At 39.3% G+C, this 18,756-nt stretch overlaps 2 protein-coding genes across 2 annotated transcripts; one reads left to right on the forward strand and one right to left on the reverse strand.

The window, feature by feature from the left end:
* The first annotated feature begins 4 nt into the window (after positions 1–4).
* rab11al (RAB11a, member RAS oncogene family, like) lies at positions 5–6,872 on the forward strand. Its single transcript, XM_003977101.3, has 5 exons — positions 5–304; positions 2,818–3,013; positions 3,392–3,585; positions 3,974–4,054; positions 5,396–6,872. Exons 1-5 carry the CDS (start codon positions 268–270, stop codon positions 5,533–5,535), a joined length of 648 nt encoding a protein of 215 aa, XP_003977150.1. The 5' UTR covers positions 5–267; the 3' UTR covers positions 5,536–6,872.
* Positions 6,873–7,136: 264 nt separating this feature from the next.
* On the reverse strand, positions 7,137–17,959 carry mex3a (mex-3 RNA binding family member A). Its single transcript, XM_003977117.3, has 2 exons — positions 17,475–17,959; positions 7,137–14,985 (listed from the first exon to the last, which is right to left on the reverse strand). The coding sequence occupies exons 1-2, from the start codon at positions 17,893–17,895 to the stop codon at positions 13,832–13,834; spliced, it is 1,575 nt and encodes a 524-aa protein (XP_003977166.1). The 5' UTR covers positions 17,896–17,959; the 3' UTR covers positions 7,137–13,831.
* Between the last annotated feature and the right edge of the window lie 797 nt (positions 17,960–18,756).

The following is an 18,756-nucleotide window of genomic DNA, read 5'->3' on the forward strand; positions in this document are numbered from 1 at the left end:
CTCTGATGACGTCATAGTGCCGCTTCGATGATGGCAAGCGGCAGAAAACGAAGAGACTAACTCGTCCAACTGCTGGGAACTTGTTCGGACTTTTTATTTTTTATTTTTATATATATATACATATATATATTTATAGTCGACGGCAATTGTGTGACAATAGGCTGAAGTGGCTGGTTGGATCACACACGTCATCGTTGCCAGAATCGTGTGCCAGAAGTTTGTTAGAGTCGGAAGAAATACGCAGACTCGCCGATAAGATAAGCTAAGATGAGCAGAGAAGACGAATATGACTATCTTTTCAAAGGTGAGTGTTTAAGGCAAACATGCAATACAGCAGCGAGTTAAGGCCACTTGTCATGTGTTATTATGTTATTGGCCCAAAAATTCAGCGTAAAAGCAGGAAACAGTCGCCCCAGTTGAGCCGGGACAGAGGCACCTGCCGCCAGCTGTGGCGGCTCCTTCCTGGGGTCCGAAATTCGCGGCTGTCACACTGACAGTCTCCTTTCAGCAACTTTGGTGTGGACATTTATTTGCCCCTATCACTTTGGGTGTAAAACCACAGGGGTGCCAACCATAAATGGCGAAGACACTGCTCTAGCTTTCATACAGATCGTTTGAGAAAAGAGGTAAAATCGCTATATTTATACTTTTGAGCCACATAGTTTGTGTAAAAGGTACTTTTTGACGGCATTACACACATGATTTAAACATAAAACGTCTTTATATTTATCAGGATATGTTGATTTTATTTATTTATTTATTTATTTATTGAAGCACTTGTCTCTGAAATGGTATAGATAGCGTATTTTAGCATGACGGTTTAGTAAGTTACTAGATCATGCTTCTGCCTTTACATGAACTGGAGGAAATGGGACTGTTGATGGTATGTTCAAATATAGAATGCTAAACAAACACGTGTTGTCAAACTGGAAATACCTGCATGAAATGTGCGTAATGCTACTTGTAAAGTCGAGATTAAGTGGTCTCATACAATACTTTACCTTATACCAAAGCTATAGGTGACAAAGACAAGCCAGGACCCTGGTCAGGTAATGACTTATATCTGGCCATTGATTTGAGATCAAAGCTTCCAGTGCTGGTTTAGCACTTGTGGGATTCCTCAGCCTCTTTTCTCCTCACTGCAAATGTGAGTCAGATTGGATGAGCTGTCACATGCACGTCCCACCTGACTGTTGGTGTGGGTCAATCTATTCCATAAATGCCATTCATTTTATTGTAAAACTCACTGTCAGTTTGTGTATTAGTGCCAGTACAGTAGTAATCAAATTTTTGTCGTTGCGTCATATTTCTGTTAGAAACATTCATTGTCTAAATCAACAACCTCTTTAAAGAGTCAGAGTGAAAGCTGTTCAAATGATGTCCTCAGTTGAGGAAAGTATGATAGTGATTTAAGATTAGAACCCTGCATAAGGTAATGGAATGGGTGTGTAATTCAACTGTGATTGGACCTGTTTGATGACTAAAGACCAGGAAATAATTGCACAACTAGTTTTGTCCTCCACCTAAAATCTTTTATGGTAGATTCTAATGACAGAGGTGTGTTTCTGCATGGCATCCAACAGCAGGTATGTCAATCAATCAATCAATCTTTATTTATATAGCGTCTTATACAATCAAAATTGTTTCAAGGCGCTTTCCAGAATCCCAGGGCCTGACCCCAGACAAGCAACAGTGGCAAGGAAAAACTCCCCTTTAACAGGAAGAAACCTTGAGCAGGACCAGGCTCATGTAGGGGGACCCTCCTGCTGATGGCCGGCTGGGTAAAGAGAGAGGAGAAGGGGGAGGACAGGTAGAGGATAGGATAGGTAGGAGAGGAGAGGGGTAGAGGAGAGGAGAAGTAGAGTGGAGGGGAGGTAGAGGAGAGGAGAAGGAGGAGGAGGGGAAAGAGGAGAGGAAAGAAGAGGAGAGGGAGAGGAAAAGGAGAAGGAGAAGGAGGGGGAGAGGAGAGGAAAGGAGAGGAGAGGGAGAGGAGAGGCACAGAGCACAGAAACACACACAAAAAATATGATGCACAATCACTTCAGCGGGGCCGGAGGTCATTATGCAGCTGCCAAATGATTTCTGATTCAATAGTGCAGAATACCTTTTCTTTTAATGCGGACAAGTGTCTGCACTTGATTTTGTTCAGAATGTGCTGTGTTTGTAACATGCAAGTTCAGACATGGTGGTTTGTCAAAGATTTCAACAATGCAGTCAACAGTTTATAACAAGTTAACATTCTTAAGACCAGCTCGCTTATCTAACGGATTAATTTAAGATTGCAGGTGGACACAAAAACTATGTTTTTTAACAGTGAGGGATGATTAGCATTACAGGAACAACTCACTCATTGTTAATTAACTCTATATAAAAAGTATAAAAATTACTGTACAGTAAAATCTGAAGTGGGATGGTGTGTTTTCTTTGGAAAATGCATTAAAATGTATACTTACCAAGTAGACTGTTTTCAAGAAATGTTAAGCTATAATGTATAAGACTTATTTAATGTTAGTGCAAATATTTTACCGCAGATACGATTAAATAAGCAAACATTTAGATTTGTAGTATAAACAGTCACATACACTTTTAAAAAATATTTCTTTTTACCATATATGGTAGTCTTTTGTATGGCTTACATTTTGAAAATAGAAATTGTATAAAATCATTATCCTACCTTGTTACATTGTGTTTGTAATATTAACCAATATAGCTATCCATTACAGCACAACCTCTGACATTCATAAAGCATCCAGCACTCATCATGTTCATTAATGCTCCTTTTTTCCCCCCTTTTTTAACCCTTTTATTTATCTATAGTTGTGCTGATTGGTGATTCGGGTGTTGGAAAGAGTAACTTGCTATCCCGCTTCACCCGAAATGAATTTAACCTGGAGAGCAAGAGCACCATCGGGGTAGAGTTTGCCACTCGCAGCATCAAGGTGGAAGGCAAGACTGTCAAGGCTCAGATCTGGGACACAGCGGGACAGGAAAGATACCGAGCTATCACTTCTGCGTGAGGATATTAGCTTTTTAACACCCAGTGGAATCATCATCGCTTTGTTTTGTCTGGCCTACACATGAATCTAAACAGCACATATGTTGATTAAAGCGAGCAGCCCCATTTAGCCCCCCACTCTAATCACCTAAAGATGAGAAGAAGCTTGTTTTTCAGTGCTGTTTCCTCACAAAGTATTTGTTTCTTAAAAATCCAAACGGTCAAGTCTTGGTATGTGTCTAAAGTTAAAAAAATCCATTTAATTAAATCAGCATTGCCAGGAACTGGTTGCTAGTATTTCAGTCCCCATTTAAAACGTTATGTTTCAGATTGTTTCTTGTGTGTCTCCGTGTATTTCAGTGAGACAGCAAAACTATTTTGTGTTGTTCTTTTTAGTTACTACCGTGGAGCGGTGGGAGCTTTGTTGGTTTATGATATTGCCAAACACCTGACCTATGAAAATGCTGAGCGCTGGCTGAAGGAGCTGCAGGACCATGCTGACAGCAACATAGTCATCATGCTGGTGGGCAACAAAAGTGATCTACGCCACCTCAGGGCGGTGCCTATAGATGAAGCCAGGGCCTTTGCAGGTATAACGAGGACTATATCTGCATTCTGTCCGTGCCATTTAAACAGGGAATTAGTCCTTTGAGCTTCTGTTTATTAGACCACTCAGTTAAAGCTGTAATAATAAGGACTTATAATATTCACTTGATAATACTCATATCATAGGTAATTAATAATTATTGCAACTTAAATGCCTGACATTAATTTAAGTATTCTTAGGATTTAACTACACTTGTCAACATTTTGTTTTGCCTGTTGTTTTGAGTGGAACATCAAATGTTTCTTTCTCTAATAGTGACAAAAACTTTATTGTCAAGCACTTCCTGTTTTTACTGTTTTGGTATTCCTTTTTTCCACATTTAGAACCTTTAACACAGTTTAATTTTTCCCTGTGCTGTTGTGCATTTAAAGAGAAATATGGATTGTCTTTCTTGGAGACGTCAGCATTAGACTCCTCTAATGTGGAGCTGGCGTTCCATACTATTCTCACAGGTCAGTGTCCAGTACTTTTTTGATATTTTTTGTATGCCATAATTGATTAACAGCACATTTTTTCCGTAGAGCATTGTGGTATTGTTATTTTTTTCTTTCGTGAGATTGCAAATTGATCTTGTATGTGATTGTGAGTATAAATATTTGTTTGTAGATTTTGTTGACGGATGGAGGGATTTTTTAAAATATTTAATATACCTTTCACATGTAATACACAGCTTACACCGATAGATGGCAGAAAATTCCATTTTATATCGTTGGCAAATTGGTTGATAAAAATATGCACGGTTGGATTTTTAAAAATATGGATTATTTGCACACCAGAAGAATATCTAGTGAGTTAATTTTTTCAAGAGAAATGTAATAATGTAACAAAACCAGTGGTTGCTACATATACTGTATGTGTGTGTGTATGTGTGTGTGTTTGTGTATGTGTATGTGTTCACTAAATACATTTTAATGAATTTCTTAAGAAAACCTTTGCAAGCAGTCTTCCTAATGGAGGGATTGCTCATCTATTGGAAATGTGATCCTGAAAATTTAGTAAAAACAGGAACAGGCAATTGCAGTGACTGATTCAAACCCTGCAGAAATAGACAATCCAGCAGTTAGTGGTTCTTCCACTTTGTGTGCTCCAGGGCCTGAAAACTCTGTTAATATGTGCTTTCTGTTTGGATTGTGTTTCTGCTATTTGTCATATTTCCCACAGTCACATAAGAAGACCCATTTCAACCAAAGCAGAGCTTCATATGGACACCCTCTATAAATAGTGCTCATGTCACTTTTTCAGATTTCTCTGAAAACACAAAAAATGCGGAATAATCACCGTCAGATGAGTTAGGCATAAACATCACTGTTGTTGTTTGTATCATAGTTTTAGCATCCATGGTATAGTTTCAGTTTCAAATGCTTTTGCTTTGATTATTTTCAGCTTGATACATCAAGAATTTCTCTTTTCTTTATAAGTATTTGTTTTTTGTTTCCAATTTGTATGCCTGTTTATGGGTAATGTACTTGAATATCAGTGGGGCTTCCATTATAAATGATGATGATGATGATGATGAAGATGATGATGATGATTACTTAATCATCAGTAATAATATCAAAGTCATTGAATTGTTATAAAAGTAGCTATGATGCTCCGGAAGAATCAAGTATATAAGTTAATCTGGTTAAATATGTAACATGACAAGGCAGAAAAATATAACTGTGACTTTTAAGAATATATGGGTACATGCATAATGCCAATGTTTTGGTTTGTTCTCAACTCCATAGGTCCCTTTGTTGTATGGATTTATCTGCAATTACATGTAAATCACCTCTCCCTCTTCTCTCCGACAGCCATCTACAACATTGTGTCCCAAAGGCAGATGTCAGGACGAAGTGATTCAGACTTTTCACCAGCCTCCAATGTGGTACCAATCACAGTTGAGCCCACCCAAACCTTGAGCAATAAGGGTGTTTGCTGCCAGAGCAACTGAGACCATACCTCCAGGAGTTTGGACCACCAACCAGAGAGAGAGAAAGAGGGGGGAAATGAGAGACAAATACAAACAAGGTCCTTTTGTCCTTTTACACAAGGACCGTGGTTTTGATGTGTTTGGGTGGCATCTGTTTATGAAGAATATCAAGACGAGTAGCCAGGGGTGTGGTGAAGTATCGCTTTATGTCATTTGCAAGGAAAAAGATGTGATACACTGTAATGCATGTACTATACATACAGAACTTTTTAAAAGTAGATGATTTTATGAAAATTTGATATCACAGTCTTTCAATCTGAAAGCTCCATTTTACAAGTCAGTTATCCTTTCCCATTTTCACACTAGCATCATACCAAGCAGTAAAAATCCACTTCCAAAGAAAAGCTCTACATGTCCTGTCAATGTTATTTCATATCTTATGAAACGTAATATTCAGGACACTATTTCTCCTACATTTACAAAATAATGCCCGCAGAAATATTTTAACAAGGTTATGGTCTGTAACTAAACACTAGATGCTGTAAATTTTCCAAACTGATGGCTTTGCTGCAGCTGTGGAAGCATCAAGTCATTTTTCTTCTACGTGCTTGACGTACTTTGGTGTAAGCTAGCTTTTCCAAGCTGTGTTCTATCAAACAATGATCCACCTCCCTATGCATGACATACTCTTCTTTTTTATTGCAAGTGGTCTTTAGTTCTTTCCACAACAGCCATGTCTTGCAAGTTATAGACAGTATTATCATTTCTACGTAAAATAGAATCACTGCATTACCAGTGACTCAATTCACTGCCTATTATATCTGGAGGATAGGGATTCTGCTGATGACTGTCACCCTGTTGTAAAAAGAAAACCAAAAAACATGTGTGAAGCTTCAGTTTCTGGAATCACTCTGAATTCTTAATTATAGAGATCTTGTGATTGATCTGTAGTTAGGAACCAAGAGACAGGCAGGCAGATGGACAGATAGATGGATGGAGAGGGTCATGAACCCTGCCCTGGTCTTTTGATATCCTACTGTTGTCTGCTCATCTTCTCCTTTCTCATCTCTGTACCCTGCAGCCAGAGCAGCACTCAAACATTGTATGATGGTCATGTCTTACTTTTAATAAACAAGGAAATAAGAGAAGAAAGTTTGGTTAGGAAAGAAATCCCATCACTACGCCTGCTTATGTAAATCCAAAGGTTATGAATATGATTGGTTTTTATACTGCTTTAGCATTTACGCAATATAATTGACTTCATGGGTCTTCAACTGGGTGCTGTAACTTACAACATTTAATATGTTCAAATGTGTATTTGCATTACATGTGTAGAAATAAACTCTAAGGCAACCCCCCTTGTGATTCCTGTATTAATTGCTTTTTGTTTCCAGTAGTAGTGAATAAAAATAGATTTCATTAAGTAATAATAGCAGTATTATCAATCTTATAAACATCGGTTGTTACATGCATTAAAACCTGATAGCAATACAAACAATCATCACGAGTCTAAACTGTTTCAAGTTGAAAGATGCAACTGGACTCATTTTGAGGTAATTTCATTTTTGTTTTATTAGAAACATTTACAATACATCTTGAGTCTTGGAAAAATAACAAAATAACCAGAACTAACATGGCGCAATTACATTAATCATAATATTGATAATAAAAAAATGTCTCCAAAAATGTAATTCACAAAAAAGCATGTGCTATAACAAATAAACCTGCAATATCACATGCCTTGTAAGGGCATAGCATACTGTAACAGAGTTCAAAGACTTTTTTTTTAATTTTCTCCATCCATCAAAGTTGATCAGCCACAGAAGGCCACTGGTAACCCATTTTCACTGTTCACAGACAGAAACCAGAAACTAATGCCAGATGATACTGGCCCAAAAACTAATCCACTACAACTACTATTTGACCGGTATGAAACAATTCTACTGTGTTGGCAAATTGGAAACGCTACCAAAGACAACTGTCAGATTGCATTGGCCTCTTTGGAAAAGGTTGAGAGTTTCACCAGCGAGCACCATTTCATTCCCCGTTTTACTACAGCTGAAAAGGTTCAATTGTGGCATTTTTTTCCCGCTCGAATTCGGTCAACTCCTTACTCTTTAATGTGAGTGCGCAAACAGGCTATCATTATCTGGTGAATGAGGATGAGATAATCCAGCAGTGACTTTTTCAGGGATTAATATGGTCTCTGTCTGGTTGCAAACTTGTCAACTTGCCCATTTTCCAAAGAGACTCCAACTATGAAAATCTACAGAAGAGAAAAAGCCCAGGTGCACTGGTGTTGAAGGATTACACAGAACCTGAACCATTTCTCCTATCTAAGTGACCATACAACATACATGCAAACTACTACGTTAATGAAGCTGCTGTGTGTATATGTATGCATTCTAGTTACATAGATCTACTGCACAGTGCACTGATGTCCTCTTCTAGATGCCTCTGCTTGTTTCACACACTTCCCCTAATCAGCACGTTAGGGAAGGTTCTCTCAATATTTTTTAACCGATCATGCTCTGCCATGAGTGATGACAAACTGAGTAGTAAATGTAGAAAATGTATGATTTCAAGTGTGTACAATTTGTGACCCTCATAGAGTGTGAAAATTCCAATCTTTTCAGTCTTAGCGTGTCTGTCAAAAATCTGAAGCAAGTTTACAGAGGAAATGAGTTATGCAATTCAGTCAGTGTGGGGAGGGGGGGGGGTTAAAGCAAGCAGCACTGCAAAAAGAATGCTGATGCAAGAAAAATATATAATTGAGGCACACACTGATGCTCTGTGTCTAAAATATCTCCAATTTCTAAAAAATATCATTTTCTGACATATTCCATTGTGAATGCATCAAAGTGGAAGTAGTGCCCATTTGAAGTTCAAATTTAGTATAGGCACTCTTTACCTAATTTACAACAAAGTAATGGAAAACATGAGCATCCATATATTTCATAAATAAAACTTCTAAACTTAATTATTAGAAACTGACTTCCCTGTGTTTAGAAATATATTAGCTTTTGTCATTTTAATTAAAAAACAAAATGTCTTGAGGTTACTCATAAATATGTTGCTTCATTTTAAATTTTTCATAAATAACATCCAGATACTGACTTTTTTTCCCCTCTGCTTTCTATGAAACAATAACCCATGTTAGCAAAATAGATTTGAGAATTTTTTTTAAAATTAATTTTAAGTTACTTTTTATAAATGTCTGTGGAAGAACGCAAATATAGGCTACGTTGAAACCTGTCACAAAACCTTTACAAAAAAAATGAAAATCAACTTAAAGCTCACTTGCACGTAAACACAATAGCACAAAGAGTGCATCGAATTGTGTGATTTTTCTTCTTTTTACATTCAAATGCATGTGTGTGTGTCTAACAGGTTGGCAAAATTGCTTAAGTGCATACACTGGAAAATAAGGATTTCCTATCACTCCTTAAAATGGGTTCTACCTAAATGCATAAACATTTTCCTATGGGGAGAAGAAAAACATCAATTTCTACTTATACAATTGTAGTGCGCTTAATACAATATTGTAAATAACCCTAAGAAGAACTTAAATACCACTGATGTCACCCGGCTGTTTTCTTGCATCTTGAAATTGAAGAGGATTTTGTAGTGGGTGAGATGGACCTTGAAAGTTGCCTTTCATCTCGACATATTATTAAGACACATAATCAAAATGTATGTATTGATTATTTAAAAAACTTCAATATGTTTTTGATCTACTATTCACTTTAAGATCTTAATGCTTTTCATACACTTCAGGTATCAAGCTGATTAATTATTGAGGTCATTTATGTCTGAATGAATTTTCCTATGTTCTATAGTTGAATAACATGCAGTTAAACTGAATAGCTTTAGTTTCATAAACTAATGCCCTAAATGGCTCTCTAAACAAGATTAATTAAAGCCACAATGTTGTTTTCTCTATTATGCTGTTGCCTTTCTTAACATCTCAACATCTTGGTTCTTTCTGGGCAGCCTATGTTAATACCTAGTCTCTGCCCTGTTATTCATTGTCAACACAATTCCTTCACAGTATTCCATAAATTACTCCACCATCCCGTTTATCTGAACTCCTGAAATCTGGTTTGGTTTTCATGAACTAACTGGCTGGACTGTTAACAGGACAATAAATGACAACTTAAAGTTTCCCAATATTGGCTAAGCCTGGATGGTTCCACTCGAAGCTAACTTTGATACTGGCACCTTTTTAGAAAAAAAGTAACCAAACAACACTAAACCTTTTTAAGACTTTTAGTTAAACAGGAAAAGTACAAGTGAGTTTATTCATAAAAACTTGCTTAAATACTAAAACAAGCAAGTTGATGATAAAATGGGTGAACTCAAGTTGTTTTCTGGTATTTTGTTCTTTGGTAGGCTGACCTTTTCATTATAAACACAAACATATGCACAAGCAGGTGCAAGTATTAAAAAATCCTATTACTATGAAAACACAAATATTACTAAAAAGTAAATGATTTAAGTTTTACATGTCAACATTCTTGCAGAGTGACTGGTACAGTGCCTCCTCCCATGTTGCCCTATGCTTTACTCCTTGTACCTGGTTCTTAAAAAAAAAGCTTGAAGACATTGCTGCTAAGACAGTAGCCTTATCATTTGTTTAAATCTAAGGTATGACTTTTGCAGTACCACGAGAAGTTCTAGAAACTTGCAGGTCCATCCTACATCCTTATGCTATTGAACTTAAAACAAAAAAAACAATGGACACAAGAACATCTACTGAATTGATTACCTATTTCATTATATCTGTCTACATTAGTCTTAGTCCATAATGAAATTTAAGCAGGTATTGGAAAAGCACCTTTATAGTTCCTTTAATTGAGGTCACTTACTTTGAATCTTTAAACGCCACTATGCTGAATTCTCTGATAATTTTCCCAGTATAGTCTTATTGCTTTTCATCCTAATCCTACATACAGTCGAAACTGATTTATTTATCAGGGTTAGGCTGTCTACACATACTGTTTATTACCTGTTTAATAAAGTGTAGTTGTTATTAGTGGTTAATTTCTTATTTATATTTTTAAGTGAAATACAAAGTAAATCATTGTAAATTATTTCTGAAATGTATGTCTCTAATATACTATTATAGCTGATTGACGGGGCAAATATATAAAAGATGTACTTTCCTTAAAACTCATATTGAATTCTTTTGTTAAAACATTGACAGTGATACTAGAAATCAAAAAACAAACTGTATTTACATAGATGCTCAGTGCTTTTCCATAGACTTATACAGCTTCTTAACAGGAAGATTCCTGTAAGCCCCTTTTGCATTAAACCAGTGCAAAGGTAAATCAAGTTATCAGCATCGACTGAAATGGACGAGAGGTCTCCCAAATGATCACAAGTACTATTGTGGCTGATATGAATCATCATCATAACACAATCAATAATGATAGGGAATCCTTATGTGCACGTATTTTATCTTCAACAAAAGGTATTTTCACCATCAGTGGTCGGTTTGGTATTACTCAAATGCGCAGTTTTGTAATAAGGTGCTTGTCTTTATAATGAAACTAAAGTGTTCTAAGAGCCTAATTTCTTGGATCTCCGATCCTCACCCACACTGTTTCACATTCTTTTCTCCAGAAATAAGTACTTCTTTACATCACTTCTCAGGGGTTGCTACCTTGTATGCCAGAAATGGCTTTATAAAAGGCAAATAATAAAAAAAACATAGTATTTCCAGAGAATATTATCATAGTGCCTTGGACAATGAAAGCTTAACCAACTCAATGTGCTATGTGTCTGCCAGTGATATAACACATCTACATCAGTTTTTTTCCAACATTTGATATTTGAATAGTGTAGTCCTCAAGTAATGCAAGTTTTCAGCTGTTTAAAAAATATATTTTAAGTTCTAAGACTGACCTTGATGTCTAATAGACCTATTTTGTAACTGAGTTGTGACAGAGGCTGAATCAAATTGTTCTCCAGTGCGACACCGGGTGCTGCTGAATCACATATTCACAATTTAAGTCACTGTAATCAACATATGCTGACTGGACTCATTATCACAATTGCAGTAATTGTTTTCCGGGGGCAAACAAATTTATCCAGTCCAAAATGGACACCACCACCACCATCATCCCTGTCATGCAGGCATATAGTTCGAAACCTTCGATCCCTGCCTTCATCCGCTCACTACTAGCTATCACAAATTCCCTGGCTGGGGCCACAGCAGATGCAGTGGTTGTGTAATTTGATTCAGACCGAGTGCTGTTAATTCGGTGCTTCCACTGCTTCAATTGTTTGAATTCATTCTGCAAGCTCTACGGCAGTGGACCAGGGGTTAGCGGAGTGCACCAGTGTCCATAGTGAAGTGACAGATGCAGGATGCCCCATACAGAAGTGAGTCAATCTATTCTATCTTTATCATGCAAATAAGGTCCCCTTACAATATTGGAGAAGGTACTAAACGTCTGGTTTTGATAACAACCTTTTTTTTTAGCATTTTCATCATTAATACAAGTGCCAATTTAGATAGATAAAGTGTAAATCACTAACTAAAGATGATGATGGGCAAAGTTATTTTACCCATGATCCTTCACTCATTTCACCGTCTCTCCAAAATTTAGCTAGTAAATATCAAATTCCGTGTGTGTTTGTCTTTAAGGACAAAACCCCTGCTCCTTAATGGGAATCATACAGAGAAAAGGAGGATGGGTGGGGGAGTCTTTTTTGCCCCACTACATCCAGAACACACAGCCCTCCCCAGTGCTTTTACCAGTGGGGTGGGGCAAAAATGGGTTGGGCTCACTGCAGGACCCTGATCTGGACTTACACAGTTCGCACCTGGACCAGCCTATTTGCCTAATTATGAATGAGTGGATCCAATCTGTGTCCAAGCAACCCTGCTGTCCACGCTGCCGCCATACACGGACAATGCACCCCACTAAGAGGCCTTCAAAATCAAAAAAAGAGTAAACTGTAAGCGGGAGGGAGGGAATAACGGCCTAAGAAAAGAGAAAAAGAAAGGGGGTCAGAGCTACAATGTCCCATGAAACACCTGCTCCTGTACAGCTCAGCTAATTACAATGAAGACAGCTGGCCTCTCACAGCTCATGCATAATGACGTCAGAAGTGGCAATGTGGTGTAGGGTTTACCGATTTGGGGCTGAACTTTACAGTCTTGTCTGTTTTGATCATATTTCTGGTGCTGATTTAGGAAGGATTCTATCAGAAAGGAAATCATCTTGATGTGTACAGCTCATATCTCATAGAAACACCTCGCAATTCGCCTATTCAACTTCATCCTGTGCCCTATATCATCGAGTAAATATGGCCGATTGACCATAAAAAACACAAATAAATGAAATGTGGTTAAGGTGGCTTTGAATCAACTCTGCTGCGGAGACTGTTTTTGAGAACTGGCCAATTAGATGAATTTAAAGGCTTCTGGCCGCACAATCAAAGTGGTGCTTTATGTCAACTGAGGAACCGCGTGGTGTTCAAGTGCCGAGGAACAAGCGTTGCTGAATCTATTCAACAAAGCAGTCATCAAAGTGTAACCATTGACTTCTTGAAAGAAGGGTTTGATACTCAATATTTATACAACTGTTCTACCCATTTTAAGGATTTATCTCATGTATGAAATTGAAAGAATGAAAACAAGATGTCTTCTGCTTTCTTCTAGTGCCAATCCATTCCTAGGCTGAAATTAATATCCATTCGGACAAATGTTAACAATCCGGAAATCACATAAAAAAAAAGAAGAGGCTGAAATCACCTACACACCAAAATTTAAGGTTTGCTTTAGGAGCCTATTTGAAACGAAGAGAATTGTAAGGTGCAATAGAAATCTTGTTTTCTTCCCAGAAAACACTCACTTTGGAGATCAGTTCAGTCTAGATTGGGTACCTCAACAATCATCATCTTCCTTCCATATAATAAACCTACTTCATTGGTTAAAATAAAATAAAAAAAACAATACAATGTTCAGAGTACCTCTGCCAAAGCCGTGATTCATGAATGAACAACAGCAGCAAACGAAAAAATGAAAATGCAAGGTACTATGCTTCTCTTATAAACAAAACTTTTATAAAATATATATGCATATATATATATATATTCATATATATATATATATAAAAGAAAAACTTAAAAATATTTCTTATATTTTTTGTTAAGCAAGCAGTGCCTTGTAAAATATCTGCTCGACTGGTTTAAAATTTTCTGAAAAACAAAAATGTGTATCCTAATAATAATTGTTATCGTAACAATAAATAATTATTGAACAAACACTGACAAAACCAATGATAAAAACGGATGTGGTTCTTTAAGAGAATATTCGGATGGCCTGTGTGACCTGGGTGTGGCACACAGGGCATTCTGGATGGTTGAGCTCACAGATTCGGATGGCACACTCCATGCAGAAGAGGTTATGGCCACATGGCACCAAAGCAGCCGTTACTTTACTTTCAAAGCAGGTCATGCAGTCTCGCACAGTGGCCGGCGGCGAGTCTGGCACTGGCAAACGCCCCGGGAAACTTTCACCAGCTGAGGTGGGTTCACTATGGGCACGACGGGCCTGAGCGTGAGGTGAGCTGGCTATGGGCACAATGCTGGTGACTGAAGAATTGTTGGTGCTTCCACCTCCGCATGGTTCAGACAAACCAGGAGAGAGTCTAGTCAGGGGGAGTGGGAGGCCCCCAAAGCTCTTCGAACGCTGTTGGGCATAAAAGGCCACCTGTTTGGGGTAGTCAGAGTCACCCCAACCCTGGGCACTCTCTGATCCAAAGTAAGAGCAGGATTTCTCTCCAGAACTGGAGCAGTTGCTTTTGTTGTAAAGTCCCCCTCCTTCGCTTCCTCCTCCACTGCCTCCTCCAATCATGGCATCTGAGAAATTCTGGCGGTAGCTGCTAGTGAGAGGCTTGCGCTGGGCCCCCTGCAGCCCCCACACCTGCTGTAATCGACTATCTAGACCACTACTGCTCCCCACTGGGCTACCTCCACCACTTGGACCCAGGCAGTCGTTCTCATTGTTGAGGTCATGCAGGCCTCCTGTTCGGAAGGCAATGTGTGCTTCAATTTCCTCGCGTGCCCGCTCTGCATTGCTCGGCGACCCAGTGATCTCAAACACAGGGTCTCTGTCTCGACTTGGAGTAACTATGTAAGTACAAGTCTGCTGCTGGATGCGTTTAATGGTGGATCCTTTGGGGCCTACAACCAACCCCACAACGCGGTATGGCACTCTAACCTGAATGGTGGTCTGACCTGGCAAAGGTGTGGGTGGTGAGCCACTAAATGACATGCCCAGTTTGTTGCGTGAAGCTCGGAGCATAGAGAAGTGCTCTGCAGCAGAGATGATTTCCCGGCGAGCCAATGCAACGTCTTCTTTTCGACCAGTAATTAAGAACACAGGCTCCTCTCCTCTAACAGGTGTTTTGATGTAGGTGTTGGTTTTGGCCCTCAAGGCTTTGATCTTGCAACCTGCAGAGATAACAGGAAACATTATATATAAATAAGCTATATGTAAATCAGTGATAGCACATAACAATCTGTTATGTGATTACAGAAATAGAGAATAAAACAAAAAGTTACCCATGTTATAACATTGGCTGAAAGAAATCCGCTAATCACCTTTTTAAAAAATCTCTAAAATAGTGACAGCCAGTTAGCTATATTGCACGTTTGTGCTGAAGAAAGTAATTATTATTTTGATTTGCAAGAATTTCACTAAACAGGATATAGTGTATCTTGTAAAAACTAAATAAGAAATGTAGATGAGCTGCACATAATATTGAAAATCTCATTGGGAAGTAAACATTGCATAATGCATAAACACTGTTTAATAGCCTATTTTCAGCCTAGGTTGTGCAGATGTAGAATTTGTGGATCATATCCACAAATGGAGTTACTTGGATGACTGCGGCTACAGGAGTGATGATGTTACAAACACAGACACTATACAGTCCATACCTTACAATAGAGTTGAAGATAAAAGTTAGCATTAGAAAAACCCAACATAAAAATGCCAAGTAACAAAGCTAAAAAAAAAAGGTCTCTGGACAATACAGGTTTTTTTTAAATTCCACAGTACATTGTCATCGCAATAATCAACCAGGCCTGGCTACAGCAAATTAAATTAATTTTACAGATGGTGAGAAAACAAATCATTTTCTGACCTCTCCAGAAACATAATATATAATAAAATCAAGCCACATGTGCATTGTTTTCGGCCATTTACTGTGCTTTATCTGATGTTTCAGATTTGTACGCATTTGAAAAAGACATTGTTGGAAAAAATGCAGTTGGTCTGCAACCGTAACATAGAAACTTGTTTTGACTGACAAACTTTAAGTGTGCATATACTCTATTCCACAACATTTGAAACAGTACTCCTTTGCCTCTGTAAAAAAAATTAAAAGTAATAAAACACATTGGGATGAAACCAAATCTAAACTTAATGGTGAAAAATGCTTCCCCAGGGACAAATAGCTCAGCCAAAGGGGTGATTTTGAAAGTTTGGCACTGACTATTCTCAAAATCTGAAATCAGCATTATGTGCAAATATGAGTGTTCAAAGCAACACTAAAAAAAGATGTCATTGAGACTGCAACACTTAGACTCAGGAATGAGCAGGATCCACAATCTAATGTAGTAGAGATAAAAGCAACATCTATATCCATAACATCCTGATACTATTCTAGAATTCCACCCTTCTGTTTCTGTACTTATTTCAGTTCCAGCTCTTCCCTTTCCTGGTGGACAGCCATGTGATATCAGGAGTATGCACTCCAGTGGGGCTCTGTGTGTCCTGCTTCCAAGGTGTGACACCCCTTCAGCTTTTGGATACTACACCCCCCCATCTTCCTTTTATTTCAGTCTACCTCTTACACCCATGGGTTAGGGAAGGCAGTCAATAAAAGGCAAAGCCACACAAACCACCATAAAGGATAAAACAATACTTCAGCTTATAAAAATGAACTTTTCAGTTAAAGCTTGTTTGCAGTTTAATGACAAACTGATGATGAACCTTAGATGTAATACATATACAGTATATATAAAAACATCTCTAGGCTTTCCCACCCAATGTGCATAAATTCTAGAATATTCCAACTTTGTAAAAGAATTTGTAAAAGAATTTTCTCCCGATGCAACTTCTCGCTGAGTCACCCTTTACGTCCATCCCGTTTGACCCTGTCCCCCGATTTTCTCACCTTTATTCAAACCATATATTAGCAAAACAGTAGCATGAAACCCTGAAAAATCAATCGTGAGTATGAAAAGGAAGGTTCTCACTCATTCCATAAAAGTGATCCAAAAGTGATCCCAGCTCGCATTGTCTTATAGTATCACTGTTATAGTGCGCAACATGAACCACGAACTGAATTAATTAGAAGGGCGAGAGAGCTTTCACCAGGCTGACCAAAATTTTCAAAAGGTATGATTCTTGATACGGTCGTTTCAAAATAAAACCTCTTTTTATTGTTCGCCAGCCGCGTGTTGCATTTTTGAACAGTCTGGCGCGTCTCAGACGACAAAGGAAGCAAGTGCTTTCCGTGATCCAGTGTGCTTGTGGCTGTGCGCTGACATCGATGGCGTGGATGTAAAATAATTCGCCCGGCAAACGAGAGCTTCTAGATCATTTCTATAAATAAAAAACACCCGAATCATCAAAAACATACCGAGATCAGCGGGCGACTTGCTTCCATTGTGTGACTCAAGATGAGCGCATGAGAACTTGCAAGATTGTAGCAGGAAAAAAAAGTGGGAGGCTGATGTCTCAGGGGAGCACAAAAAACACGCGAGCACACACACACACACACACATACACACACACACACCACTCCCTTTTCTTTGTCAAATAACACCAGGTAACATTAACAGGACAAAAAGGCACGTAGAAATGAAATAGCACAGTTACTGTGGGAGAAGGACAGAAGTTGGGGTGGGGATAAGATTGCAAGCCAGTTTACCTTGTCTCCCCACTATTTCGGCCACATGTTCAGAGCTGGGCACTGGGACACATTCTGTTATGTTGCAGCCTCGTCCTTTGGTCTCACTTGAAGAGCTCTCATACAACACGCACAACTTGCTTTTCCCCTGCAGGATCGCAGTATCTCCGCCACCCCCGACGCTGTTGCTGTGGTTGTGGTGGTTGTTGTTATTGTTACTCCGGTCCTGTACTCCTGTTGTTGGGGCTCCACCACCGTCCTCGCTTTCCCCGAGACCCAGCAGAGACAGCTGGCCAAGCGCGACCCTAAGGGCACGGGAGTCGTCTTCTTCTTCATCGGGCGGAACAAGTAGACCTTCGCTTCCGAACCCGGAGCCAGGCAGGTCCCCGCCGTAGCCCCCATTTTTCTCCATGATCCCTGATAGAACCAGCAGGCTAGGCATGGCTAACAAAAGAGTGTGTCAGACAAAGACAGGGAAAGAGACTGGAGAAACAGCACCCGTGCCGCCTCCTCCTCCTCACCCCCTCCTCCTTCCAAGTCCCCCTTTTGCGCTAGTCCCTCCCATAGACCGGCCCCTTTATCTCTCGCTCTCCATCCGCCAGTCATTCAATACAGTAGTCTCTCTCCGACCTCCAGGCAGACGGGACATAAGACCGTCTGCACGATTGATGGGGCGGGAGATATGATGCTCCACCCAGTCTGGTTTACACAGCGCCCTCCTCTCCGAGACAAGACGAGCCGCCTTCCCATTGAACCAGTCTTTCTCAGGTTCACAAGCCTGCGGTACGTGATAGCGAGTTCCTTCCTGACACATGTAAAAAGAAGCGAATAGCTGATCGGTTATCCCCAGTACCGCGGTCATCTACCCTAACCCCCGCCTGGCTACCGCCACTTATGTAAGAATGTCCCCCATCTAGGATGTAAACAGTCGCCCATGAAAAGATGCATTCAGGCTGCGCACTTGGGCATATGACGGAGTGCGCTGCTGAAAACCATCGTAAATTGCTTTGTTTAGAGGTGTAAAATGTGCAGACACGGCACATTCTGGCAGAAACTCCATATTTTAGGTGGATCGCGCTTTTGTGATTTGCCAAGAAATTTGGGGCTAGTGAGTTGGTGACAAATTTGACTGAAAGAGAAGGAGAGGGAAAAGGGGGTCCGCCCACCACCGGAGTGTGCTTTGCGACAGGTCACCGCGTTGTTGTCCCCGGCGCCGTTGCGCTTGAGGATGGTATGTATGGGGTGGGGTGTCTGGAGGGGCGGTGGGGCTGAAAGAGAAAGGGAGTTGTCAGACAGGCATTGC

Source organism: Takifugu rubripes, chromosome 7, assembly GCF_901000725.2.
Source record: "Takifugu rubripes chromosome 7, fTakRub1.2, whole genome shotgun sequence".
NCBI lineage: Eukaryota > Metazoa > Chordata > Actinopteri > Tetraodontiformes > Tetraodontidae > Takifugu > Takifugu rubripes.

Coding starts and splice junctions, on each gene's coding strand:
- rab11al (XM_003977101.3), top strand. CDS start 268: ATGAGCAGAGAAGACGAATATGACTATCTTTTCAAAG. Junction 305..2,817: donor ATATGACTATCTTTTCAAAG/GTGAGTGTTTAA, acceptor ATTTATCTATAG/TTGTGCTGATTGGTGATTCG. Junction 3,586..3,973: donor TGAAGCCAGGGCCTTTGCAG/GTATAACGAGGA, acceptor GTGCATTTAAAG/AGAAATATGGATTGTCTTTC.
- mex3a (XM_003977117.3), bottom strand. CDS start 17,895: ATGCCTAGCCTGCTGGTTCTATCAGGGATCATGGAGAAAAATGGGGGC. Junction 14,986..17,474: donor CGAAATAGTGGGGAGACAAG/GTAAACTGGCTT, acceptor TTATCTCTGCAG/GTTGCAAGATCAAAGCCTTG.